At 41.9% G+C, this 21,174-nt stretch overlaps 1 protein-coding gene across 1 annotated transcript in view; it reads right to left on the bottom strand.

The window, feature by feature from the left end:
• Positions 1 to 4,524: 4,524 nt before the first annotated feature.
• CDH23 (cadherin related 23) overlaps positions 4,525 to 21,174 on the bottom strand; it is a 635,835-nt gene continuing 619,185 nt past the window's right edge. Inside the window, exons 60-68 of the mRNA XM_087872188.1 lie at positions 18,918 to 19,174; positions 18,700 to 18,797; positions 17,663 to 17,783; positions 15,823 to 15,902; positions 14,194 to 14,234; positions 13,451 to 13,511; positions 10,956 to 11,085; positions 9,821 to 9,943; positions 4,525 to 5,429 (exon numbers count right to left, since the gene is read on the bottom strand). Of these exons, the coding sequence (XP_087728314.1) occupies positions 5,100 to 5,429; positions 9,821 to 9,943; positions 10,956 to 11,085; positions 13,451 to 13,511; positions 14,194 to 14,234; positions 15,823 to 15,902; positions 17,663 to 17,783; positions 18,700 to 18,797; positions 18,918 to 19,174 (1,241 nt within the window). The 3' untranslated portion in view covers positions 4,525 to 5,099. The remainder of the gene's footprint in view (positions 5,430 to 9,820; positions 9,944 to 10,955; positions 11,086 to 13,450; positions 13,512 to 14,193; positions 14,235 to 15,822; positions 15,903 to 17,662; positions 17,784 to 18,699; positions 18,798 to 18,917; positions 19,175 to 21,174) is intronic.

Below are 21,174 nucleotides of genomic sequence, written 5' to 3'. Positions count from 1 at the left end.
CAATTATTTTTCAATGAAATCTACTTAAAATTGGTAGAGCAAGTCAAACTCTATTTTGTTAAAGGCCGCATCAGGGTTTGTTTGACTTCTGGGGGCCAAGGTAGGCATGGCCAGCTTGATATCAGTGGTGTCAGGAGTACCTGTGGTGGCCTGAACGCTCTCCCAGTGAAAACGGGCTCCTGAGCTCCGTTTTTGGCTTGATGGTCTCCTGCAACCCACTACTAGTGAAAATGGATGTCGGAAGAGCTGCACGTGGCCCTCGCAAGCTCCGTTTTTGGCTGTGATGGCCTCCTGCAACCTACTGCTAGTGAAAATGGAGCTCGGGAGACACAAGCTCCGTTTTTGGCTGTGATGGCCTCCTGCAACCACTGCTAGTGAAAATGGAGCTCGGGAGAGCTGCACGTGGCCCTCGCAAGCTCCGTTTTTGGCTGTGATGGCCTCCTGCAATCCACTGCTAGTGAAAATGGAGCTTGGGAGACACAAGCTCCGTTTTTGGCTGTGATGGCCTCCTGCAAACCACTGCTAGTGAAAATGGAGCTCGGGGGAGCTGCATGTGGCCCTCACAAGCTTCATTTTTGGTTTTGATGGCCTCCTGCAATCCACTGCTAGTGAAAATGGAGCTTGGGAGACACAAGCTCCGTTTTTGGCTGTGATGGCTTCCTGCAACCCACTGCTAGTGAAAATGGAGCTTGGGAGAGCCGCACGTGGCCCCCGCAAGCTCCGTTTTCAGTCAGGACAGCCTCCTGCAATCCTCTGCCAGCGAAAACGAAGCTCGGGAGGGCTGCATGCGCCCCTCCCAATCTCTGTTTTTGCTGGCAGAGGCACAGCGGGCCGGTCCTTCGCTGTTTCCAGGGCAGCCCTGCGGGCCAGATCTCAGCACCCTGCGGGCCAGATCTGGCCCCCAATCCTTGAGTTTGACACCCCTGTTGTAGAGAAAAAAACAGAAATACTACTTGTTCACATCCCAGAGAAACCAACAGGAACAGATATTTAGACTGGGGGTACATGGCTTTCCTGCCTGATATTCCTATCAATATTGTTCACACCCAAGTCCTTTTCTAATAGCATACAGCTGAATGTGATCCACACTAGTTCAGAAGTTACATGGGAGCATTATGATGACCATCAAAATTTGTTATGAAGACGACTAATATAGGAATGTGAAAAGCAAGAATAAATATATTAAATATATTATAACCTTTGCTTGTATGTGCAGATGTAACCATCTCTATGCAAATCTGTCCCAGAACAGAATGATTCAATGCACTGGGTTCTGTTAATTAAAGCTGCAGTTCTTACCCACTTTCCTGGAATAAGTGCAACATCTAATTCTTTTATAATATCACGGGATGCTAATGAGTGAATGAAGGAAGCAAATCTTTCATTTGGAATTCTGCAGATTTCAGGAAAAAAAACCTGTTTGGGAAGCATTACCCAAGCCTTTCCCTAATTAATGGATATGTGCTTTGTCTCGATCTTATGCAACACACAATTAAAAAGAAGTTCTTGAGCAATTGCCTTTGATTACAACTTGTAACTATAGAAACATTGGCATGTAAGTGGTAAGTTGGGCTACAAAGCATTTGAAAGAGGGATTTCGTACTACAATGGGCCCATGAATAAAGATTCTCTCCTTGAGTCATTAAAACAATTGTGCCTTTTGCAAAGCTTGTTTGAACTGGCCTTGCACTTTGTATATCATTCAATCTATATAATGAAAAATATACTCCTTAAAGAACATTATTCTGTGCATTTTCCAAACCTTCTGGCCTTAGAAGCGTTAAAGAGTCTTTACAAGCTTCACATACTGTAGAATCTTGATTTTTCTTAAATGAACAAAATCTTCCCTTTGGTTTTGAGCATCTCTTGTATTATATTTGACACATGAATTAAAAAAAGGACAACATCAAATTGTGCTATGTGGTCCAAGAGCTGAACAAGCAGGAAAAAAAGGACACGGTGTTGGTAGACATAGGAAATGTAGGGTTTAGGTATTATTAGACATATTTATGGAGATTCTCAAGTCATTCAGGTCATGGTTGTCCCAAAAGTGCCTTTTTCAGGAAGCCATTGGACTTTCTGTTTTTTCTTTGAAGACGTTTCGCTTCTCATCCAAGAAGCTTCTTCAGCTCTGACTGGATGAGAAGCAACACATCTTCAAAGAAAAACCAGGAAGTCCAGTTCCCACTTGTAAAAACACCTTTTTGGACTATTAGATATATTGTTACATTGGTTTGAGTCAATCACAATCTTTAAAATGGATGATTAGAATTCAGGGATGACAATGAAGTGAGGTAGGTTATTTGCTGCCATTGAACTCATATCTTAACGCAGATGCTTTAGAAGCAAATGATTTATAGGTATTACTATATACTGTATCATCTTTTTATTCTAATTTTTGTAACCCATTATCTTTAAACCTTTCGTTTCATAACATAATCCAACTTGAAAATGACTAAAGACTACTTTTAAGTAGAATTAGTTGGTCTTAAATCCAATATTGGTGGTTTCAATTTTATAGCTCTGGAGATGACTGTAACTACCATCATGTACATATCTGACTTCTTTTTGGTAACATTTTGCTGGCAAAGGGTTAATATTACTAGACAGAAGCAAAATCTACCCTTTCCCCTCCAGATCAACATCTGGAGAAACCACATCTGTAATGGACAGGCACTTGTACTTTTTTAATGCAAATTTATAGTATTGGAGCCACCTGTAAGTATATAATAAGAAACCCACAATTCAGCAGCTTGAAAATCTGTTTTTGATTTTTGAATGCTTATTTCAAGTCATCTGAACATTTCAGGAAAAACTGATAGCATTTAATAGAGAGTTAGAAGCTAAAGAAGATTTTCCTACTTCAGGAAGAAATGTACTGTATTTTTCGGAGTAGAAGACGCTCCGGACTATAAGATGCACCTACCTTTTTTGGTGAGGAAAACAAAAAGAAATCTGCCTCTGCCTGTCTCCCAGCAATTTTGCCTAGTTGCAGCAAACAGCCTGCTTTACTTGCATTTTCATTTTCAGCATAGCTTGATTAGCACAAGAAAAAAAAAATCTGCTCCCAGCAATTTACCTCCTTGCAGCAAGCAGCAGAGGCCTCTACAAAACAGCTGAGAGCAAAACAGCTGAGAGTCCGGAGGCCAATCCAATCAACTTGTGCTAATTAGGCTATGCTGAAGCTGAAACCAGCTGTTTCTTCTTGCTGCAAGGAGGTAAACTGCTGGGAGGCAGAGGCCAGAGGGTGGGGGCCAGTGGGTGGGCGGGGCTACATTTGGTGTATAAGATGTACCCAAATTTTCATCCCCTTTTACGGGGGAAAAAGGTGCGAAAATTACGGTATGCTTGACAACTGTGGCTGAAAATCCTGATTAGCAAGTGCATAGCAACTCACCATTGCAGGTTGCTATTTAATGACAATTAGAAATTTCCTGTGACCAGGTACCATTTCCATCCTCCTGTACTCTACCAATTGTTGAAATTGCAAAATTACACATCATAATCCAAAACAGCAGCCATTTCAGCCAATAAGACATAGTAAAACTGAAATCTCAGTAAACGGCTATGGTGCAAAGGCTGGTGATAGTAGCTAAATGTTTTTTTAAATTATTTTTTTAAATTAGATTTATATGCCGCCCTTCTCCGGAGACTCAGGGTGGCTTACAATGCATTAAGCAATAGCCTTCATACTTTTGTATATTTTATACAAAGTCAGCTTATTGCCCCCACAACTGGGTCCTCAATTTACCTACCTTAGAAAGGATGGAAGGCTGAGTCAACCCTGAGCCTGGGTAGATTCCAACATGCAATAATTGCAGACGGCTGAATGTTAATAACAGGCTGGTTATATGAATGCAATTCCTATATATGAATGATAAATAATGATTTTTTTCCGCCTACAAATTCCAGCAAATAGAACAGTCCACTGCTATTTTTCTATGCATTAGGATAGATCATCATCCACCTTGCCATGCTTCTCTTCAAACTTTGCTTTTAGGCGTGTTTTTCTTCCATCTTAACTTCTGCTAAATGGATTCATATAAATATCAGGTTAAATAGGTTTCCTTAGATTTAATTTATTCACATCAGAATAATGTTAGTTTGTTTTATATATATATACTGTATACTGCTGCATAATCCATAAGGGACACTCTTAATACCCTTCCTTGGTAGTCTTAAGAATATGTTACTTTATTGATGAATGCAATTATCATTCTAATTTTTTTCTGCTGGAGTGTGTGCATTCAGTCTCAAGTAATTACGAAACCTATGGCAAAATGGGTTAACGTGACATTTGGGAATGGAAAAAAGTACACACAGAATAACCAAATTCATGTGTAATGTATTTCTGGTTCCTTTAACAGACCATTCCAAAAACTCTCAACACATCATTGTTTGAAATAAAAGAAGAAGAAAAAAAATTACACACCAACACTCTTCACATTCAGAACCTTAATTAGTCACTCTGTTTGGTTGCTGAAATATTTTTGTAAGCCAGCAAAATGAAAACATGGCTTCAGGTTTCTTTTTTTTTGGGAAATATGACAACACGGATTAATGCTGAACAGATTTATGGAGCTTTCCTGAAGTTTACCACACCGCTATTGTGTGTGAGAGACCAAATGGAACATCGTAGAATCATCTCAGCTGCGTTCAGTTGGTAGCCATCATCCTCTGCTACCAGGTGGCAGGAGAACACACTGGTCCAGTCGAGAGAACCTGCTAGAGAGCCTTGTTGACCCTACCGATGGAACATGGCACCATGATTATTGCAATTCTAGCTTTAAGTTTATACCCCAGGGCCTCCCACAGCTTTTATTTGAAACACTTTATATCTGAAAAACAAAATTAAGAGAGCGAGTCAAATCTTTTGAGCGTCCGATCCTGAGGGCCTTCATCCCTGGAGCTAGGCTCTTCAGGACTGCTATAGCAAAATAATGTCTATCTTGGTCAGATTTACTCTGGAACAGGCGATGGCCTGGCATTGGTGACCCTGCCCTCTTCTCTTCTCTTGTCCTTTAGTCCGTACTCCTGCTGCAGGAGTCTGTGTAGGCCCAGGATCCCTTGGAGGGCTACACCAGTGACGCCACTTCTAGTCATAACTCCGTGATTTCCAGTGGGCTCTCCATGATCACTTCTCTCATCTTGTGCATAGGGGTGGATTTGGCAGACTCGGTACGAGCGTTTCTGTCACAGTAGGGCCCACCTTCAGCAGTCAGTGTCTCTAAGGAGCGAGCTAGTATTTTCTGGTCATCCTCAGGGAGGCTGTTGAGGTCTGAGGTGAGGAGTGTGCCTGTGCTACCATGGACCACATGGATGCCATCAGGTCCCTTGAGCTCAATAGGTTGCTGATGCCGAAAGCGGAGACTTCCTTGACTGGGACTCCTTTGTTCCTCCTCCTCCTCATCCAGATCATTCTGGATCAGCTGGCAAAAAAGAACCAGGATAGAAATCAACATAGCACGTATTTTGCTTTTTCTCAAGCTAACGTGTCCACTGTTTTCAATAGTAAGAATATTGCATTTCTGCATGAATTGGAATCAGTGATGGAATTCAATTTTTTTTACTACCAGTTATGTGGGTGTGGCTTGGTAGGCGTGACAGGGGAAGGGTACAGTAAAATCTCTATTCCTATCCCACTCCAGGGAAAGGATACTGTAAAAACCCCATTTCCTCCCAATCAGCTGGGACTCGGGAGGCAGAGAATAGATGGGGGTGGGGCCAGTCAGAGGTGGTATTTACCGGTTCTCCAAACTACTAAAAATTTCCGCTACCAGTTCTCCAGAACAGGTCAGAACCTGGTGAATACCACCCCTGGAACTATTTCTGAAAATCCTGGTTATATCTAGAACCTAAGGTGTGCCTCCCACTTCGGCACATGCAAATGTGAATGTCTTTCCTTAAGCTGTTTTGCAAGGTAACAAAAATTAGATCCTTCTTTTCTTTTTAAAACTGACGTACTATATGCAGTTAATACTACAAACTTACCGGCAAAGAGTTTAGAACTGACATGAATAAAATGCATCCATGAGATCTATTAAAGATGTTTTGCCCTGTTTTTTCATGAGCACTTATTTCTTAAATCTTAATAGGCAAGAGAACTTTGTTTCTATAAAAGTATTCTATAACAGTGTTAAAGAACCTGCACCTCACCTCTCTATCTGATGCTAGGCCTGAACATCATAAACAAACCAGACTAGGGACACTTTCTGCTTGGCCCATCACCAGTACAGTTCAGAGAACTCGATACTACTGTATTTTTTGGACTATAAGACGCACCTAATTTTAGAAAAGGAAATCAACAAAAAAAAGTTTTTGGCCTCTGCAGGCTCCATTTTCGGGCCTTTTCCAGCCTTTTTTCTGCCCATTTTCAAGGCTTTTTTTGGCTTATTTTGGGGGCTTTTTTGGCCTGTTTTCAAGGCTTTCTTTCAGCCCCTTTTTGAGGCTTTTTTGGCCTGTTGTTGAGGCTTTTTTGGGGCCCATTTTCAAGGCTTTTTGGCCCATTTTTGAGGCTTTTTTTGGGCCATTTTGGGGGCTTTTTTGGCTGGTTTTTTGGCTTTTTTCAGGCCGTTTTTTCCCCCAAAAAAATTGGCCAAAAAAAGCGCCTTGAAAACGGGCCGAAAAAGGCCGAAAAAAGGCCCGAAAATGGGGCATACAGGCAAAAAAACCCCGGTGGGTGGATGGAGCTTTGGCAATTTTTGGTCTATAAGACACACAGACATTTTCACCCCCTTTTGGGAGACAAAAAAGTGCATCTTATAGTCTGAAAAATATGGTATATCCTCTTCACACTCTCAGCCTGCAAATACAATCCTTACCAATATCAAATTAGATTCAAAACGATTTTCCAACCACAGCCATCTTAGGCCCTTTAATGTAGATGGTCTTCAGAACTTTGTTCTCTCTTAGGAGGTGATCCAGCAGTGTCTAGCATGGCCCTCCCTTTGGCTGGTTGCGGCCCTTGGTTGGGTTGCTATGTTCTTTGCTATTCTTTGCTTATTTTATTTGTTCAATTTCTGCGGCTATCCATCTCAGTCAATGACTCTGGGCAGAATTTAAAATGTTCTTTAAAAAAAAAAATAATGGAGGATGTTCCAACTCATTAAGTCAATGAACCATCCGTAACCCTACAAACTCAGCCCTGGTAGACAACCTTTTGGTGTCTTTCCAAACTGCATGAAGCATTCTCCCCTTGTGTTTACCTTCTGCGCATAGGCTTCCCTTCCCTTTTTATAAAAGCACTGTAGGGACATTGCTAATGTGCTTCTATGAAGTTTAACTATCAGTTCTCCCTTGCTGCACTTTTCATGGACCTACAGTGATACCGGAATAAAAGAGCAATCTGTTCCTTGATGCTTTGATAGCTCTGGAGTTATGCTGGCACCATAAACGGGAGGGCAAAAAGGGTTGCACAAATGTCAAAGAAGATAAGAAGGGAAGGGGTGGAGGGTAAGGATACCCATGGGAAAGCAAAGGAAAACATGGGAACAATCACAAAAAAGAAGAAAAAAGTTGACGCTAGTAGACCAGGTGATCAGAATCGAGCCAAGAATATGTTTTGCTCAACATTGGAAGGGGAAAGACCTACCAGCTGAAGACCTGATTCTGGGGAAAATTATCGAATATGCGGAAGCTGACAGGTTAACAAAAATTTTGAGAGATCAAAAGGACTCCGTATATTTTCAATGCTGGGACCAATGGTATACTTGGTTGAATAATAGAATAAAAAAAGGATAAGGTTAGTGTAGATTTTTTTTATTTTTTATTTGTATATCTTGACTGAAGTTAATATATTCTGTAAAGCTCCCGTCGCGATCTGTGTGTGAATAAATATTTTGTTGTAAATAAATAAATAAATAAAAAAAAAAGAATCGAGCCAGTATGATATACCTTCTGTTCATAGATGGACAAGAAGCAAGGAAATGACTCTCTTGGTTGTACTGCCAACTCAGAGAAATTGGGATTGAGATTTTCTGAGGTTGGTTTATGAAATATCGAGGAGCAGTATAGGACACAGCAATGTAAGTTTTGTATTGAATTTCCCAAAGAATGAAGCACCACAGATGTTTGCCGTATTAGCCATCACATTATCACATTGGCTGGCAATTCTATTTCGACTCTATCCAAAGGAGACGTAGTCTCTATCCTTTATCAAGATCCCAGCTTTGTATTTTGGCATCCTTCCAAATAACTATCCTATCTATTTTGGGCTGCAGTTCCCCCAATCCTTTGTCACTGACTAGGATGGTTGGCTAATGAGATTTAAAATACATGAACATCAGCAGCAGGTTGCATAAATCTCTGGGAAAGACAGGCTACATATTCACTCAACTGAGATCTAAAAGGAATTTGTTTTTGTCTAATTTGGTTTCTTCTTAATTTCTGGCATTTTAGCATGGCAGACAAGAAACTCTGGATAGCGTGGTAACCAATAGCAGCAAAACAAGGGGAAAAACCCCCCAAGGAAAATAACATTTCACCTGTTCAAATGAAGAGTGTTGAGAACTCCTGTTCTACTCAATAGAGTAAAAATAATGAAAGTTAATATTTGGCAAACCTTTGCTCTTGGAAACTTAGAAGTCCAGAGAAAACTAGCTGCAAGGCATCATATAAAAGGTACAGAAGGATTCAGCTCTGAAAGATAAGACACTCCAGCCCAGTGGGCACGGCAAACATTTTCTTGAACCCCATGCACACACAGACGCTACCTCAGAGACTGAGGACTGGTCCCCGTGGCTGGTGGTGGCTTTATGTACCATCCGCTCAGCAAGCAGTCTTTTCAGCCGCATGTAATCGTCCAAGACTACCTTTAAAAGAGACGCCTGGAGGGAGGGAAGGAATCGGCAATGGGAGACATTATACTGGGCTCTTTTGGACTGAACCTGAAATTATTCGGCCTTGGGCCGTGATGGGGAACCTATGGCACATGTGCTGGAAGTGGCGCACAAAGCCATCTCTCTGGGCATGCGAGCCGTTGCCCGTTGCTCTTCCAGGTTCCGGTGCACCGGCCAGTTGGTCTTTGCATGCACATGAGTGCCAGAAACCGGAAGATCATCTTCCCAGCATGCGCATGATGGTTTCCGTCACACGCATGCACACTGGCCTGCTGGTCTTTGCGCATGCATGCATACCAGAAACTGGAAGACCAGGTGGCCAGCACGCATGCGTGCGCTGGAAACTGGAAGGTCATCTTTCCGGCGTGCGCATGTGCACTGGGCAGCTGCTCTTCCGGTTTCTGTCATGTGCATGCGCTCTGGCCAGTTGGTCTTCACACGCACATGCGTGCCAGAAACCGAAAGACCAGGTGGCTGATGTGCATGCATGCACTGGAAACTGGAAGATCATCTTTGGTGCCCATGTGCACCAGGCGGCTGCTCTTTCAGTTTCTGGCACATGTGCACATACACACATATGCGTGTGCTTCCATTTTGGCTCTTGGTGCCAAAACGGTTCGCCAACACTGGCCTAGGGAATCCTCATGAGAAGTTTCCTCTAAAGCCCAATGGATATTTTCCCTCATTTTTTTTTTTTTTAAATAGTGGAAACAATTATCTGAAGATCACCTCAGATTTAGAAGAAATGCTTTGCAATCGCATGAGGTAAATGCCTGCATTAAATAGGATTCTGGATGGACACTCAAAAGTTCTATACTACATGTATGTCAAATAGTGTCAAAGAGTCAATTTATTTTAAAAAAATAATTCTTTTCCTGTGACCTTTTAAGCAAAAATCTCTTGCAACCTATATGGCGACAGATGATATTAGCTGGAAAGCTGCAGATTACGATGACAAGGACATTGATGGCATAGATACCCACCTTGATAGGCCCTTCTCTCATGATCTGGCCTAGCTTTGCAATGTTATCGTACTCCTGAATAGCTGCCCTCAGATAGCGATCTTCTTCTGGCTTGGAAGCTGAAGGACCTCGTCCAAAGGTTCCCTAAAAAGAAGAAACTTAGAAGAACTGCTGTGGCCTCAACAGGCCTGAAGGAAAGAACATAATGGATTTTTCTCAGAAATTCTATTCATTTCCATAACTGTTAGAAACTTTTCCACGTAAATCACTTTTGCTTTCTAGTGGCCAACTTTCTTAGTCAAACTTAATTATTAAGCATACCTGCACCAGGTTGAATAAAATTACATAAAAATAAAGGAGGTGCTGGCTTCCCCAGCAAATACAGCAAGATATTACCTCACAGTCAACTTTATTATTTCCAACCTTATCAATTTGAAGCAGATGTAAAGCTACCATCTGTTCTGACCTAGGCTTCCCCAAACCACGCAGCAGACTCCTTGTCCCGACAAAAACCCCTTTTTATTAAGTTACTGTGAATTCCTCTCATTCATATCCAGCAAAGTCTTTCAAGGGTGAATTTACAGTCACAGACCTTATCTGGCTTGGAGAGATGCCAGGCCGATATCTTCAAAACTTGGCAAGGAGTCTCTGAGAGTCACGAACCAATTAAGCCAACTAATTGTCTCCTGCAAGCTCCACTCCCCTTTCGCTCCTCTTTATTCTCTATGGGAGGGGCCTTTTACTGTCCACCTGTGGCTTTACTCCTGAGTTGACCCTTGTACCTTAGCTGTTCCCTTCTCTTGGCAGCTCTATGCATGTGCACACTGGGAACAGGCTCCAGCTGTTCTTCTGCCCCACTGATGTCCGACTCTGAAGGCAGCTGACAACTGTCAGATGGCTCTGGCCCCCTCTCTGCCTCTGACGCAGAGCCCTCATCAGAGCCTTCCCCAGACTCTAGGACTGGCGAATGGTCCTCCCCAGTCTCCTCACTGTCCAAGTCTGCCACCAGCTCCGCTGGCTGCTGGCAGACCACAACGCCATCCTACTTTTGAGCTCACATTAGTCCAATTTTGCCCTATTATTGCTACTTCTGACAGAGTTAGGCCATGAGGCTGGTGGATTTTTAAACCCTGATACTAAGCGGCTATCATCTCACATGGGTCCTGGTGGGACTATTCCATAAGTCTGTGATTTCACTCAGGTTCTCAGGTAGATCATCTTCATGTTCAGCCTGTGCTGCCAATTCCAGATTTCTGCAGAACGGGTCGAGCCACACAGGGTTTGCTCTGTCAGGGATAGAGGAAGCCTAGAATGAAACTGTAGCCAACTTTGAACACTGTTTAAAAGAACACAACAGTAAAACAGGATTTTGAAAGAGAATATACAGATATATGTAACAATATATAAAGAGAATTGGTATGTCTAGTGAAAAAAAGAACTGGGGTGGTATGGTAGCAGAGTTCCAATCAGTGGTGGATTGCTACCGGTTCACCCTGGTTCGAGCGAACCGGTAGTGACGGGAGGCTCCACCCACCCGCCCATCATCAAATACGCTCTGTGCATGCGCAGAAGCTTTTGTACGTGCGCAGAAGTGGCATGCAAGCGAACCAGTAGCAAAGGTAAGTGAAACCCATCACTGGTTCCAATATGTGAGGAGCTGTCACAAAGAAGAGGGAGTCAACCTGTTTTCCAAAGCACCAGAAGGCAAGACAAGAAACAATGGATGGAAAGTAATCAAGGAGAGAATCAACCTGGAATTAAGGAGAAATTTCCTAACGGTGAGAACAATTAACCAGTGGAAAAGCTTGTCTTCAGAAACTGTGGCTGCTTTCATCACTGGAGATTTTTAAGAAGAGACTGGAAGTTGCTTGTTTGAAATGGTATAGGGCAGTGATGGCTAATCTTTTTGCCATCGCGTGCCAAAAGTGGGGGGAGTGCAGGGGGTTGCGGGTGCATGTACCCTCACCCATAATTCTATGTGCTCTGCGTCCCACTTGCACACATGACCCCCCATGCTCCTCCCGCTTTTGGTTTGCCGACTTCCAGTAGAACTGTAAGGCCTATTTTTCACTCTCCCCAGGCTCCAGAGCCTTTCTAGGAGCCTGGGGAGGGCGAAAACGGCCTTCCCCATGCCCCCACAGGCCCTCCAGAGGCCCTCAACAGCGTGTTTCCTGACTTCTGGTAGGCCCAGAAGGCCCGGATATCAGCTGGCCGACACAAACATGTGCGCTGGAGCTAAGCTCACATGCCCACCGATATGGCTCCGCGTGCCACCTGTGGCACGCATGCCATAGGTTCGCCATCACGGGTATAGGGTCTCCTGCTTGAGCAGAGGGTTGGACTAGAAGACCTCCAAGGTCCCTTCCAACTCTGTTATTTTGTTACACAGTATAATATTAAAAGTACATGAAAATGTATATATGGCAGTAGGGAGAGGGACGGAGGTGTGGTTGTATGTGCATGCAGAACCTTAGCCAAGCCAGAGTTATTTTTCAGAACAATCTTAAATATGGCAAGTCACTTGACATGTTTCATTTCTTTGGCTGGAAGATGTATGTGGAATTTTACTGTGGCTAGTGTTACCAAATACCTGCCATGGAGGCTTATGTTACAGATGAGATTGAAAAAATAGTGGCTTAGTCGTCTAGAATTTAGGTCAAAGGCAGGGGTGGGTTTTAACCGACTTTACTACTGGTTCTCTTTGTGCGTGTGCTTCGTGCGCGATTGCCTCTTCAGTCGCGTGCTTTGTGCGCGATTGCCACGCGAATGCTTGCTTCGCTCGCATGCGTGCCAAACTTGCGCTTTGCGCAAGCGCATTGCGAATCTGCCCAGCTGAGGTGCAGCAATCCGCTCTACTGCATCTCTCAGCTGGGCGAAAAAAGAAGAAATATAAGGTCGGAATAACGCGGGGGCGGGCAGGAGGGCCCAGCTCCTGAAGAAAGAGAACCGGTTTGGTGATGTAATAGTGTCACTGCTATCGGCTCGGCCGAACCGGGAGCAACCCACCACTCATCAAAGGCAAAGGTAAAGTTTTCTCAACAAACTCAAAATTATTATTTGCCAAATCCCTTCTCAAACAGGGCAAGCTACATAATTAATGGACCCCTAAATTTAATGGGGATGCAGGAGATGGTGACTCCGGCAGCTGATTGTACTAATGAGAACAAGAGTCATATCTTCTAACTGGATCTTTCTTTCCCAGAGTATTCATGAAAACAGCATTACTTTAACTGGGAATGGATTCCACTCCACGACAGCGATGATCTGATGGGCACCTGAATCTCCAATCGTATCATACATAAAATAGTCCTGTGTGACATCTTTAAATCTTGTCCAGACATGAAAAAGTAATCTGATAAGATTTTAGTTGAACTTATTTCTATGTAATATGTCTAAAATTAGAGCTAACCTGGACCAGGGGTGAAATCCAAATTTTTCCCCTATCGGTTCTGTGGGCGTGGCCTGGTGGGTGTGGCAGGGGAAGGATACTGCAAAATCCCCATTCCCTCCCCACTCTGGGGCCAGCCAGAGGTTGTATTTGCCGGTTCTCCGAACTACTCAAAATTTCCGCTACCAGTTCTCCAGAACCTGTTAGAACCTGCTGGATTTCACCCCTGACCTGGACCTCTTGTTTCTGAAATCTGAACTTACCCATCAAAGGAATATTTATTTGTGTTTGGCATATCCATGATGTCCATGAAATCTCGGTTACCTGCAAAACAGAATGTGTTGAATTTACCAAGCATAATTTATGTCAATTAAGTTTAGAGTTTTATCTCTTGATATTCTTTTAATATGGCCTTTCTGGAGTACGATTTTAAAAGTAGACTCATATCATTGAAAATTTAGCAGTGAATCTTTTCCCTGCCAGATCTTTGAATGTCAAAGAAAATTTTACAGATCAACGTTACTTCCACACTAACAGTTTAATCTGAAATGTGCAACTTTTCTCCACCTAGATGATCTTAGTGCCAATTGTTGCATTCTTGTGTTTTCTCTATTGTCTATCCAATAAACATGAAAATAACATCAACAAAGAAGAATTTATTAAATGGCTATGCAAGGCACCTGGACAGAAGAATAGGGTTAGAAATTACAAATACAAAGTTATTGAATATTTATAGTGGATTTCTGATGAATAGAGTAGAATAGAAACTAATTCTGTGTTAGCCTTTTGAAGGATAAGTATTACTGGATATTTCAGCACGTTATACATTGCTGTGGGCAATCTTTAATTAATTTACCTTCTAATTAATGTTGGAAAAACAATGCTTAATAAAACCAAAGAGATACACAGTGTGGAAGCCTTTTATAAGTTGACATTATGAATTATGACATCCACCAATTAGCATTTTTTCCCATGGTGAAAAATACAAATTTTCAATATTGTTTACCTGCAGAACCCGCCACAATTGCTTTCAATTTTCTTTTGTGTCTGCAAAAAATTTTAAAAGTAGTAATCAACAGGCATGGGCAAGAATATAAATATCATGATATTTCTTCCTAAGCTTTACATGAATTTGATCAGGCTCCTCACCCACTGCTCTCTTCCCAAATGAAAGTAAAGATTCCCCTCGCACATATGTTGTCACTGCGTTCTTGTATTTGTCAGCTGGGCTTCCATTCTGAGACTTACGGTAGACTGATCTGAGTCTTATCTCTGAACCACTGCGCATGTCCACATTCTTTTCACCTTTTTTTTTTCTTTTGTTCGTCTGCCAGAACTTCTGCTGACAAGGCAGGGAAGTTTGCCAAGATGTAATTAATAGCTAGTAAGATTGTTTTTCTATTTCTTTATAATAAAATGTGTTTCTTAGAATATATCCCGGCTTATTTTCTCTTAAAGTATGCTGCAAAGGAAAGCCACGGTCCGTCTCTAATTAAGTGCAATTACCCCCCCCAGGGGGGGAACGGGATTTATACACCCTGACATATGTGCTAGTCATTCCCGACTCTAGGAGGCAGTGCTCATCTCCGTTTCAAAGCCGAAGAGCCAGTGCATCTCCATGGTCATGTGGCCGGCATGACTAAACGACAAAGGCTCACGGAACGCTGTTACCTTCCCACCAAATGTGGTCCCCATTTTTCTACTTGCATTTTTATGTACTTTCAAACTGCTAGGTTGGCAGAAGCTGGGACAAGTAACGGGAGCTCACCCCGTTACACGGCACTAAGGATTCGAACCACTGAATTGCTGACCTTTCTATTGACCAGCTCAACGTCTTAGCCACTGAGCCACCACATCCTTCTCTTTCCAAATAGAAAAGGACAAAACCTTTGCTACTGACAGATTTTTAGCTAAGACTGTCCTTATTTACTTATTTGTTTATTGAGTAGATGCGTATCTTATTATACACCACTCATAGCGGTGTACATCATGTTTCTTCCCCCTATTTTCCCCACAACAGCAGTTCTCTGAAGTAGGTTGGGTTGAGAGACAGCAACTGGCCCAAAGTCACCCAAAAGGTTTCTGTGCCTAAGAGAGGACAAGAATTCATGGTGTCCCAGTTTCTAGTCTAGCAACTCAGCTCCTCAAAAAGCCATCATTTTAAAATCCTGGGTAGATCAGCACAGTGTCTTCAGATTTTCTCTAGCTACACAAACTTTATCCAGCTACGGTAACAACCTTGTTTCAGAGAACAACTATCAACTTTTGTAGGCTTCAATCTTATTCAGTCTTTTATTTGGTAAAAGACTGGGATAGTATTTGTGGGTAGAATACTAAAAACTACTATTTCAAGATTAGAGCACTAAAACAAGCAACTCTAAGTAGCTTTACTCAAGAATATCCTGAAAGCACGATTAAAAACGTGGCCACAATGCAATAATTGTAGTTCTTCCTATAAGTTATGTGAAATGTGGCTGACATATTGATTTTCTTACAATACCCTACAGACAGCCCTGGCTTTATTTTGAGAACGCTTAGTTTGCTCTTCTGTTATCATTACTACTATTATTTTTATTGTGTCATTTGACTACGGTATTTGAAATATTCTGCCATCCAGGGACAGATGGCTACTCACGCAGTTCTGTAGTACCAATTCATGAGGATAAACAACATGGCTGCCAGGAAGAGGAGAATAGCCAGAATGATTATTGCCATCTAAAAAATGACAAGAAACAGGAAAAAAAAACAAAAAACAAAAAAACAAAGCAAACCATTGTAGCGGGGAGTGGAATTTCTAGAAAAATTCTTGGCCATCAAACTTCACCTGCCTTATGGCCCTGACTGGAGGGTATCATACTTCCAAGATGTGCTCATGTTCAAGGCACTGAGGGAAAGAGAAACATAATGTATGGCCAATTAATCATTTGGTGCCAGATTCCATTAATCTATGTGAATTGTTTCATCTAACCGTCTTCTCCCTTTGACATCATCTACTGGAATACAAATGAGGTTAGACCTGGAGCAGTGGTGAAATCCAGTTTTTTTTTATTACCGGTTCTGTGGGCATGGCGTGGGTTGGTGGGCATGGCAGGGGAAGGATATTCAAAATCTCCATTCCCACCCCACTCTCCGGCTAGCCAGAGGTGGTATTTGCCGGTTTTCCGAACCACTCAAAATTTCCGCTACCAGTTCTCTGAACTGCTCAAAATTTCTGCTACCGGTTCTCCAGAACCTGTCAGAACCTGCTGGATTTCACCCCTGACCTGGAGATACAAATGTTTCATGTATAAAGATGATACCATATCTGTCTGTCTGTCTGTCTGTCTGTCTGTCTGTCTGTCTGTCTATCTATCTATCTATCTATCTATCTATCTATCTATAGCTTTTATTAGCTTTCATTAGCACTTGAAGCTGTATATTTTGTAGCTTCTTCACACCAAAGATATGTGATTTATAGGACACTAGTAATACAGTAACGTAATTATCTCAATATTGTTTCTGAAATTTTGCTGGAGGATACAGTTCGTGTTCATTATAGTAATTGACCAACATGTTTATCTTTATGTTACTACAACTACCATTGTCATAATCTTTACCGGGATGAAAGGGTGCATCATAGGACAATAACCAAGATACCTCAAATGGGCTAACTTATACAATCTTTCCAAAATCCGGGATTCATGACTTCTAAGAGAATGAAATTGGGAGAGATTGTGGCTGCTCCAGTGCTACTAGTGGCGACTGGGTTGCTGCTGGAGTTATGGGACTTTCACTTTTAACTTTCTAAGACAATTCCCCAAACAACTGCTGGCTTCCTCCACCACCCAACAGCAGCTACTTACCTGCTTGCTGAAAAGGGAAGGGAAGGGAGGGAGAAAGGGAATGACAGAATGATAGAGAAGGATACAGGGAAGGAAGGAGGAGGGAGAGAGGGAAGAAAGAGAGGGAGGAAGGGAAGAAAGGAAGGAAGAGTGGGAGGAAGATTTCCAATGATCTCTTCCAGCTTCCTATAAGGAAACTCATTGGGAAAGCCAGCAGGAAATCAGAAGTTGCTCCTGCTCCTATTGTTTCCCCCCCACCCATGATCATTCTGTTTCTCTGCTTAGGTCAGGAAATATCTCTGAAATGATGACCCAACAGGGCACAGGTAGTTTAGTACCAAGGAAATTACGAACCAAAGGGAAAGCTAAAATAGAGGAATCGGTGAGTTTACCACGTTTGAAACCTTTAATTATCCTCCCCCCCCGGTTTTAATTGCTGCTAGGTAAAGTCTAACGCTAGTTGTGATAAACAGTTTTTTATGTGAGAGTAGAAAACGAAGAATAAAAAAGTTCATTATGATGTATAGAACATGTCGTTAAAGGAAGAATGGAAGTTTCTCAACTATAATGGGCGTACAATATAGTAAAAAAGTATCTGGAACACCTGGAAGTAAATTATGCTTAAGATATAAAAGAAGGTAGCTTCTAACTTACCTGTAGTGTTGACAAGTCCTCTGAAGCTCGAGTTGTGATGGCTGGTTGAACATCTAAAACATTGTAATTTCGGAAGAGATTTTTTAGCTGTTCTTTATTCTCATCAATCATCTGTATGACTCTGAAAAGATGGTTAAACATTTGTTAATTTATACCATTAATTAAGGCTAATAAAATAAAGAGTTCATTACACAAACGATTAACCATCTCCTCCCTGTATACTCTACATACCCTATATGTTATACCTTACAATAGGAGTGGGCAACTATGGCTCCTTTACGACCTGTGGACTTCAATTCCCAGAATTCCATGGTTGGCTCAGGAATTCTGGGATTTGAAGTTCACAGGTCATAAAGAGGCCATAGTTGCCCATACCTGTTCCATAAGGTTCAAGACAATAGGCTTCAAAAGCATTTTATAAAGTACTAAAAGAGAAAAATAGAGTGAATAATTATTGTGTTATTTGATTTGATTTGCCATCTATAATCAGCACTGAATTTAGAGTCAGCTAAATTTGTGCATAGTAATAACAACCATAATAGACAATTTGGAAAATAGCCGTCTAATCTGAAAAGTGATTTGATTAAATGTTTCTTACAATCAGAAGAAACCAGGGGTGAAATCCAGCAGGTTCTGGAGAACCAGTAGCGGAAATTTTGAGCAGTTCGGGGAACCGGTAGTGCAAATTTTGAGTAGTTCGGAGAACCAGCAAATACCACCTCTGGCTGGCCCCCAGAGTGGGGTGGGAATGGAGATTTTGCAGTATCCTTCCCCCAGGAGTGAGGTGGGAATAAGGATTTTGCAGTATCTTTCCCTGAAGTGGAGTGGGAATGGAGATTTTGCAGTATCCTTCCCCTGGAGTGGGATGGGAATGGAGATTTTGCAGTATCCTTCCCCTGCCACGCCCACCAAGCCATGCCCACAGAACCGGTAATAAAAAAAATTGGATTTCACCACTGGAAGAGACTGCCCATGTTGGCACAAGTTCAACTAATTTGGGATCTGCTTATCAATGTATATCAAGGTAGAATGCTTACCGTTCTACGTCAAGTATTCTATTGGTCTCCCGATTTACCACATGGATCAGCAATTCCGTCTGGGCAAAATTTACACGGCCTTTTTTGTCAACATGGAACTACAGGATGGGGGGGAAAAAAACCCCAGACAATTGGCAAAGGTTTTGTTTTCCTTTAGCTCAAGGATCAAGAGCAGAAATTATTAGAAAATTTGCATGTTCCATTAACGCGAAACATACCTGCACATCATCTGTATTGACAATGGCCCCTGTTATGTTGGACAACAGGCTGATGAATTCCTCCTCAAACTGCCTTACTTTATCGGGGATCTCATTGATTATGATCTTCACCCGTTGGTCGTCTCTCAGGATATAAATTCCCACAACTGTAGTGTCATTGTGGCCAGCCAGATCAGAAGCCACGACGTCCACCACAAAGTATCCAGGGTTGTAAGCAGTGAACAGATCAAAAGTTCGAAGAATTCCATCTAGGTTACCTTTAAGAAGAGTCAACAATAGACTCCAAGTTTAGAATTTGCTAACGTATTTGGAATCAGAATTTCTTTTCTAAGAGCAGGAAACAGAGGTGGGTTTCAGCAGGTTCTGACCAGTTCTGGAGAACCGGTAGCAAAAATTCTGAGTAGTTCGGAGAACCGGCAAATACCACCTCTGACTGGCCCCGCCCCCATCTATTCTCTGCCTCCCGAGTCCCAGCTGATCAGGAGGAAATGGGGATTTTGCAGTAACCTTTCCCTGGAGTGGGGCAGGAATGGAGATTTTATAGTATTCTTTCCCTTCTTTATCTTTATCTTTATCTTTATCTTTATCTTTATCTTTATCTTTATCTTTATCTTTATCTTATCTTTATCTTTATCTTTATCTTTATTTGATTTGTATACCGCCCTACTCCCGAAGGACTCAGGGCAGTGAACAGCCAAACAGTAAAATACATAAATACAAAATTTAAAAACAGGATAAAATCGAATTAAACAATTTGGCCCAGAAAAATTAAAACACCCCAATCATTTAAAAAACAGATTAAAATTTGCATATTAAAAAGAAAAGAGGGAAGAGATTAGGCCAGGCCCGCCTGGTGGAATGAAAAGGTATTCAAAGCGCGGCGGAAGGTGCGCAGATCCGGGATCCTCCGTATCTCCAGGGGGAGCTCATTCCAGATAGTAGGTACCCCCACAGAGAAGGGTCTCCCCCTAGGGGCCACCAGTCAGCATTGTTTGGCTGACGGCACCCGGAGGAGCCCCTCTCTATGAGAGCGTACCGGCCGGTGGGAGGCTATTGGTGGTAGTAGGCGGTCCCGTAGGTAACCAGGTCCCCTGCCATGCCTACCAAGCCATGCCCACCAAGCCACACCCACCCGGTAGTAAAAAATTTTGAAACCCACCACTGGCAGGAAATCTTTTCAAAGAAGGGTGAAAGATAAAGCATACAACCTTGCAATTGCATTTTAAAATAATGACATCCAAAGAGTGCTGATAGTCATAAATAAAACAATAAGAAACTAGCTGCTGCATTCCAAAATTAACTGAACGTACGTTCCTTATCTTTGTCCAACCCAGATCTATTTAAACAAACGTGAAACAGAAAGACAAGTATTGGGAACTATGTTTGCATTACACATTTAGTCAGGTCCGGTAAAATTATAATAGATGGACTTGTGCAACTCTGAAAACTTGTCAGAGTGTCAGCCTTGGTCTGATTAATGTTTTATTATCTTGTACAAATTTGGCTTATTTGGTTATTATTTAAGTATTGTGTGAGCCTAGTAAATAGGTAAATTCATTAACCAGATTAACTCTTGGGCATGAATGCGGTGAAAATATTGATTTCATCTGTTTTCTTAGAGGTTGTATTATTTTATGTTTTGAAAGAAACTTAACAATTCAATGTGACTTCAACAAAGGTGCACCAAACCACATTGTATTTATTTGTTAGGTTGATATCCAGTTTTTCCTTTAGGAGTTCTAGGCTTCCTTCCAGTTTTATCGTAATATCCAGTGGTGAAATGTAAAATTTGTTACTACCAGTTCTGTGGGCGTGGCTTGGTGGTGGTGGTGGGGCTAATATGAGTGAGTGGGCGTGGCCAACTTTTTTTTTTTAACTTTTAAAATCATTTTTTCTACAACTTGTTCGGCTGAAGAGGTTGTAAAAAAATGCTTTTAAAAGCCTCTGACCATCCCAGCTGACTTACCTGATCGGCAGAGGCTTTCTTTTTTTTTAAAAGCCTCTGACCATCCCAGCTGACTTGCCTGATCGGCAGAAGTTTTTTTTTTTTAAAGCCTCTGACCATCCCAGCTGACTTGTCTGATCGGCAGAGGCTTTTTTTCCTTTCAAAAACATTTTTTCTATAACCTGTTCGGCTGAAGAGTTTGTAGAAAAAATGCTTTTAAAAGTCTCTGATGATCCCAGCTGAGCCGCGCGATCATCAGAGGCTTTTTTTTTTTTACTTTTAAAAGCATTTTTTTGGCGGAAGAGGTTGTAG

This window comes from Pantherophis guttatus, chromosome 6 (genome assembly GCF_059756535.1).
Source record: "Pantherophis guttatus breed Tessera chromosome 6, ASM5975653v1, whole genome shotgun sequence".
NCBI classification, from domain to species: domain Eukaryota; kingdom Metazoa; phylum Chordata; class Lepidosauria; order Squamata; family Colubridae; genus Pantherophis; species Pantherophis guttatus.
This window is presented reverse-complemented; position numbering and strand designations above follow the sequence as displayed.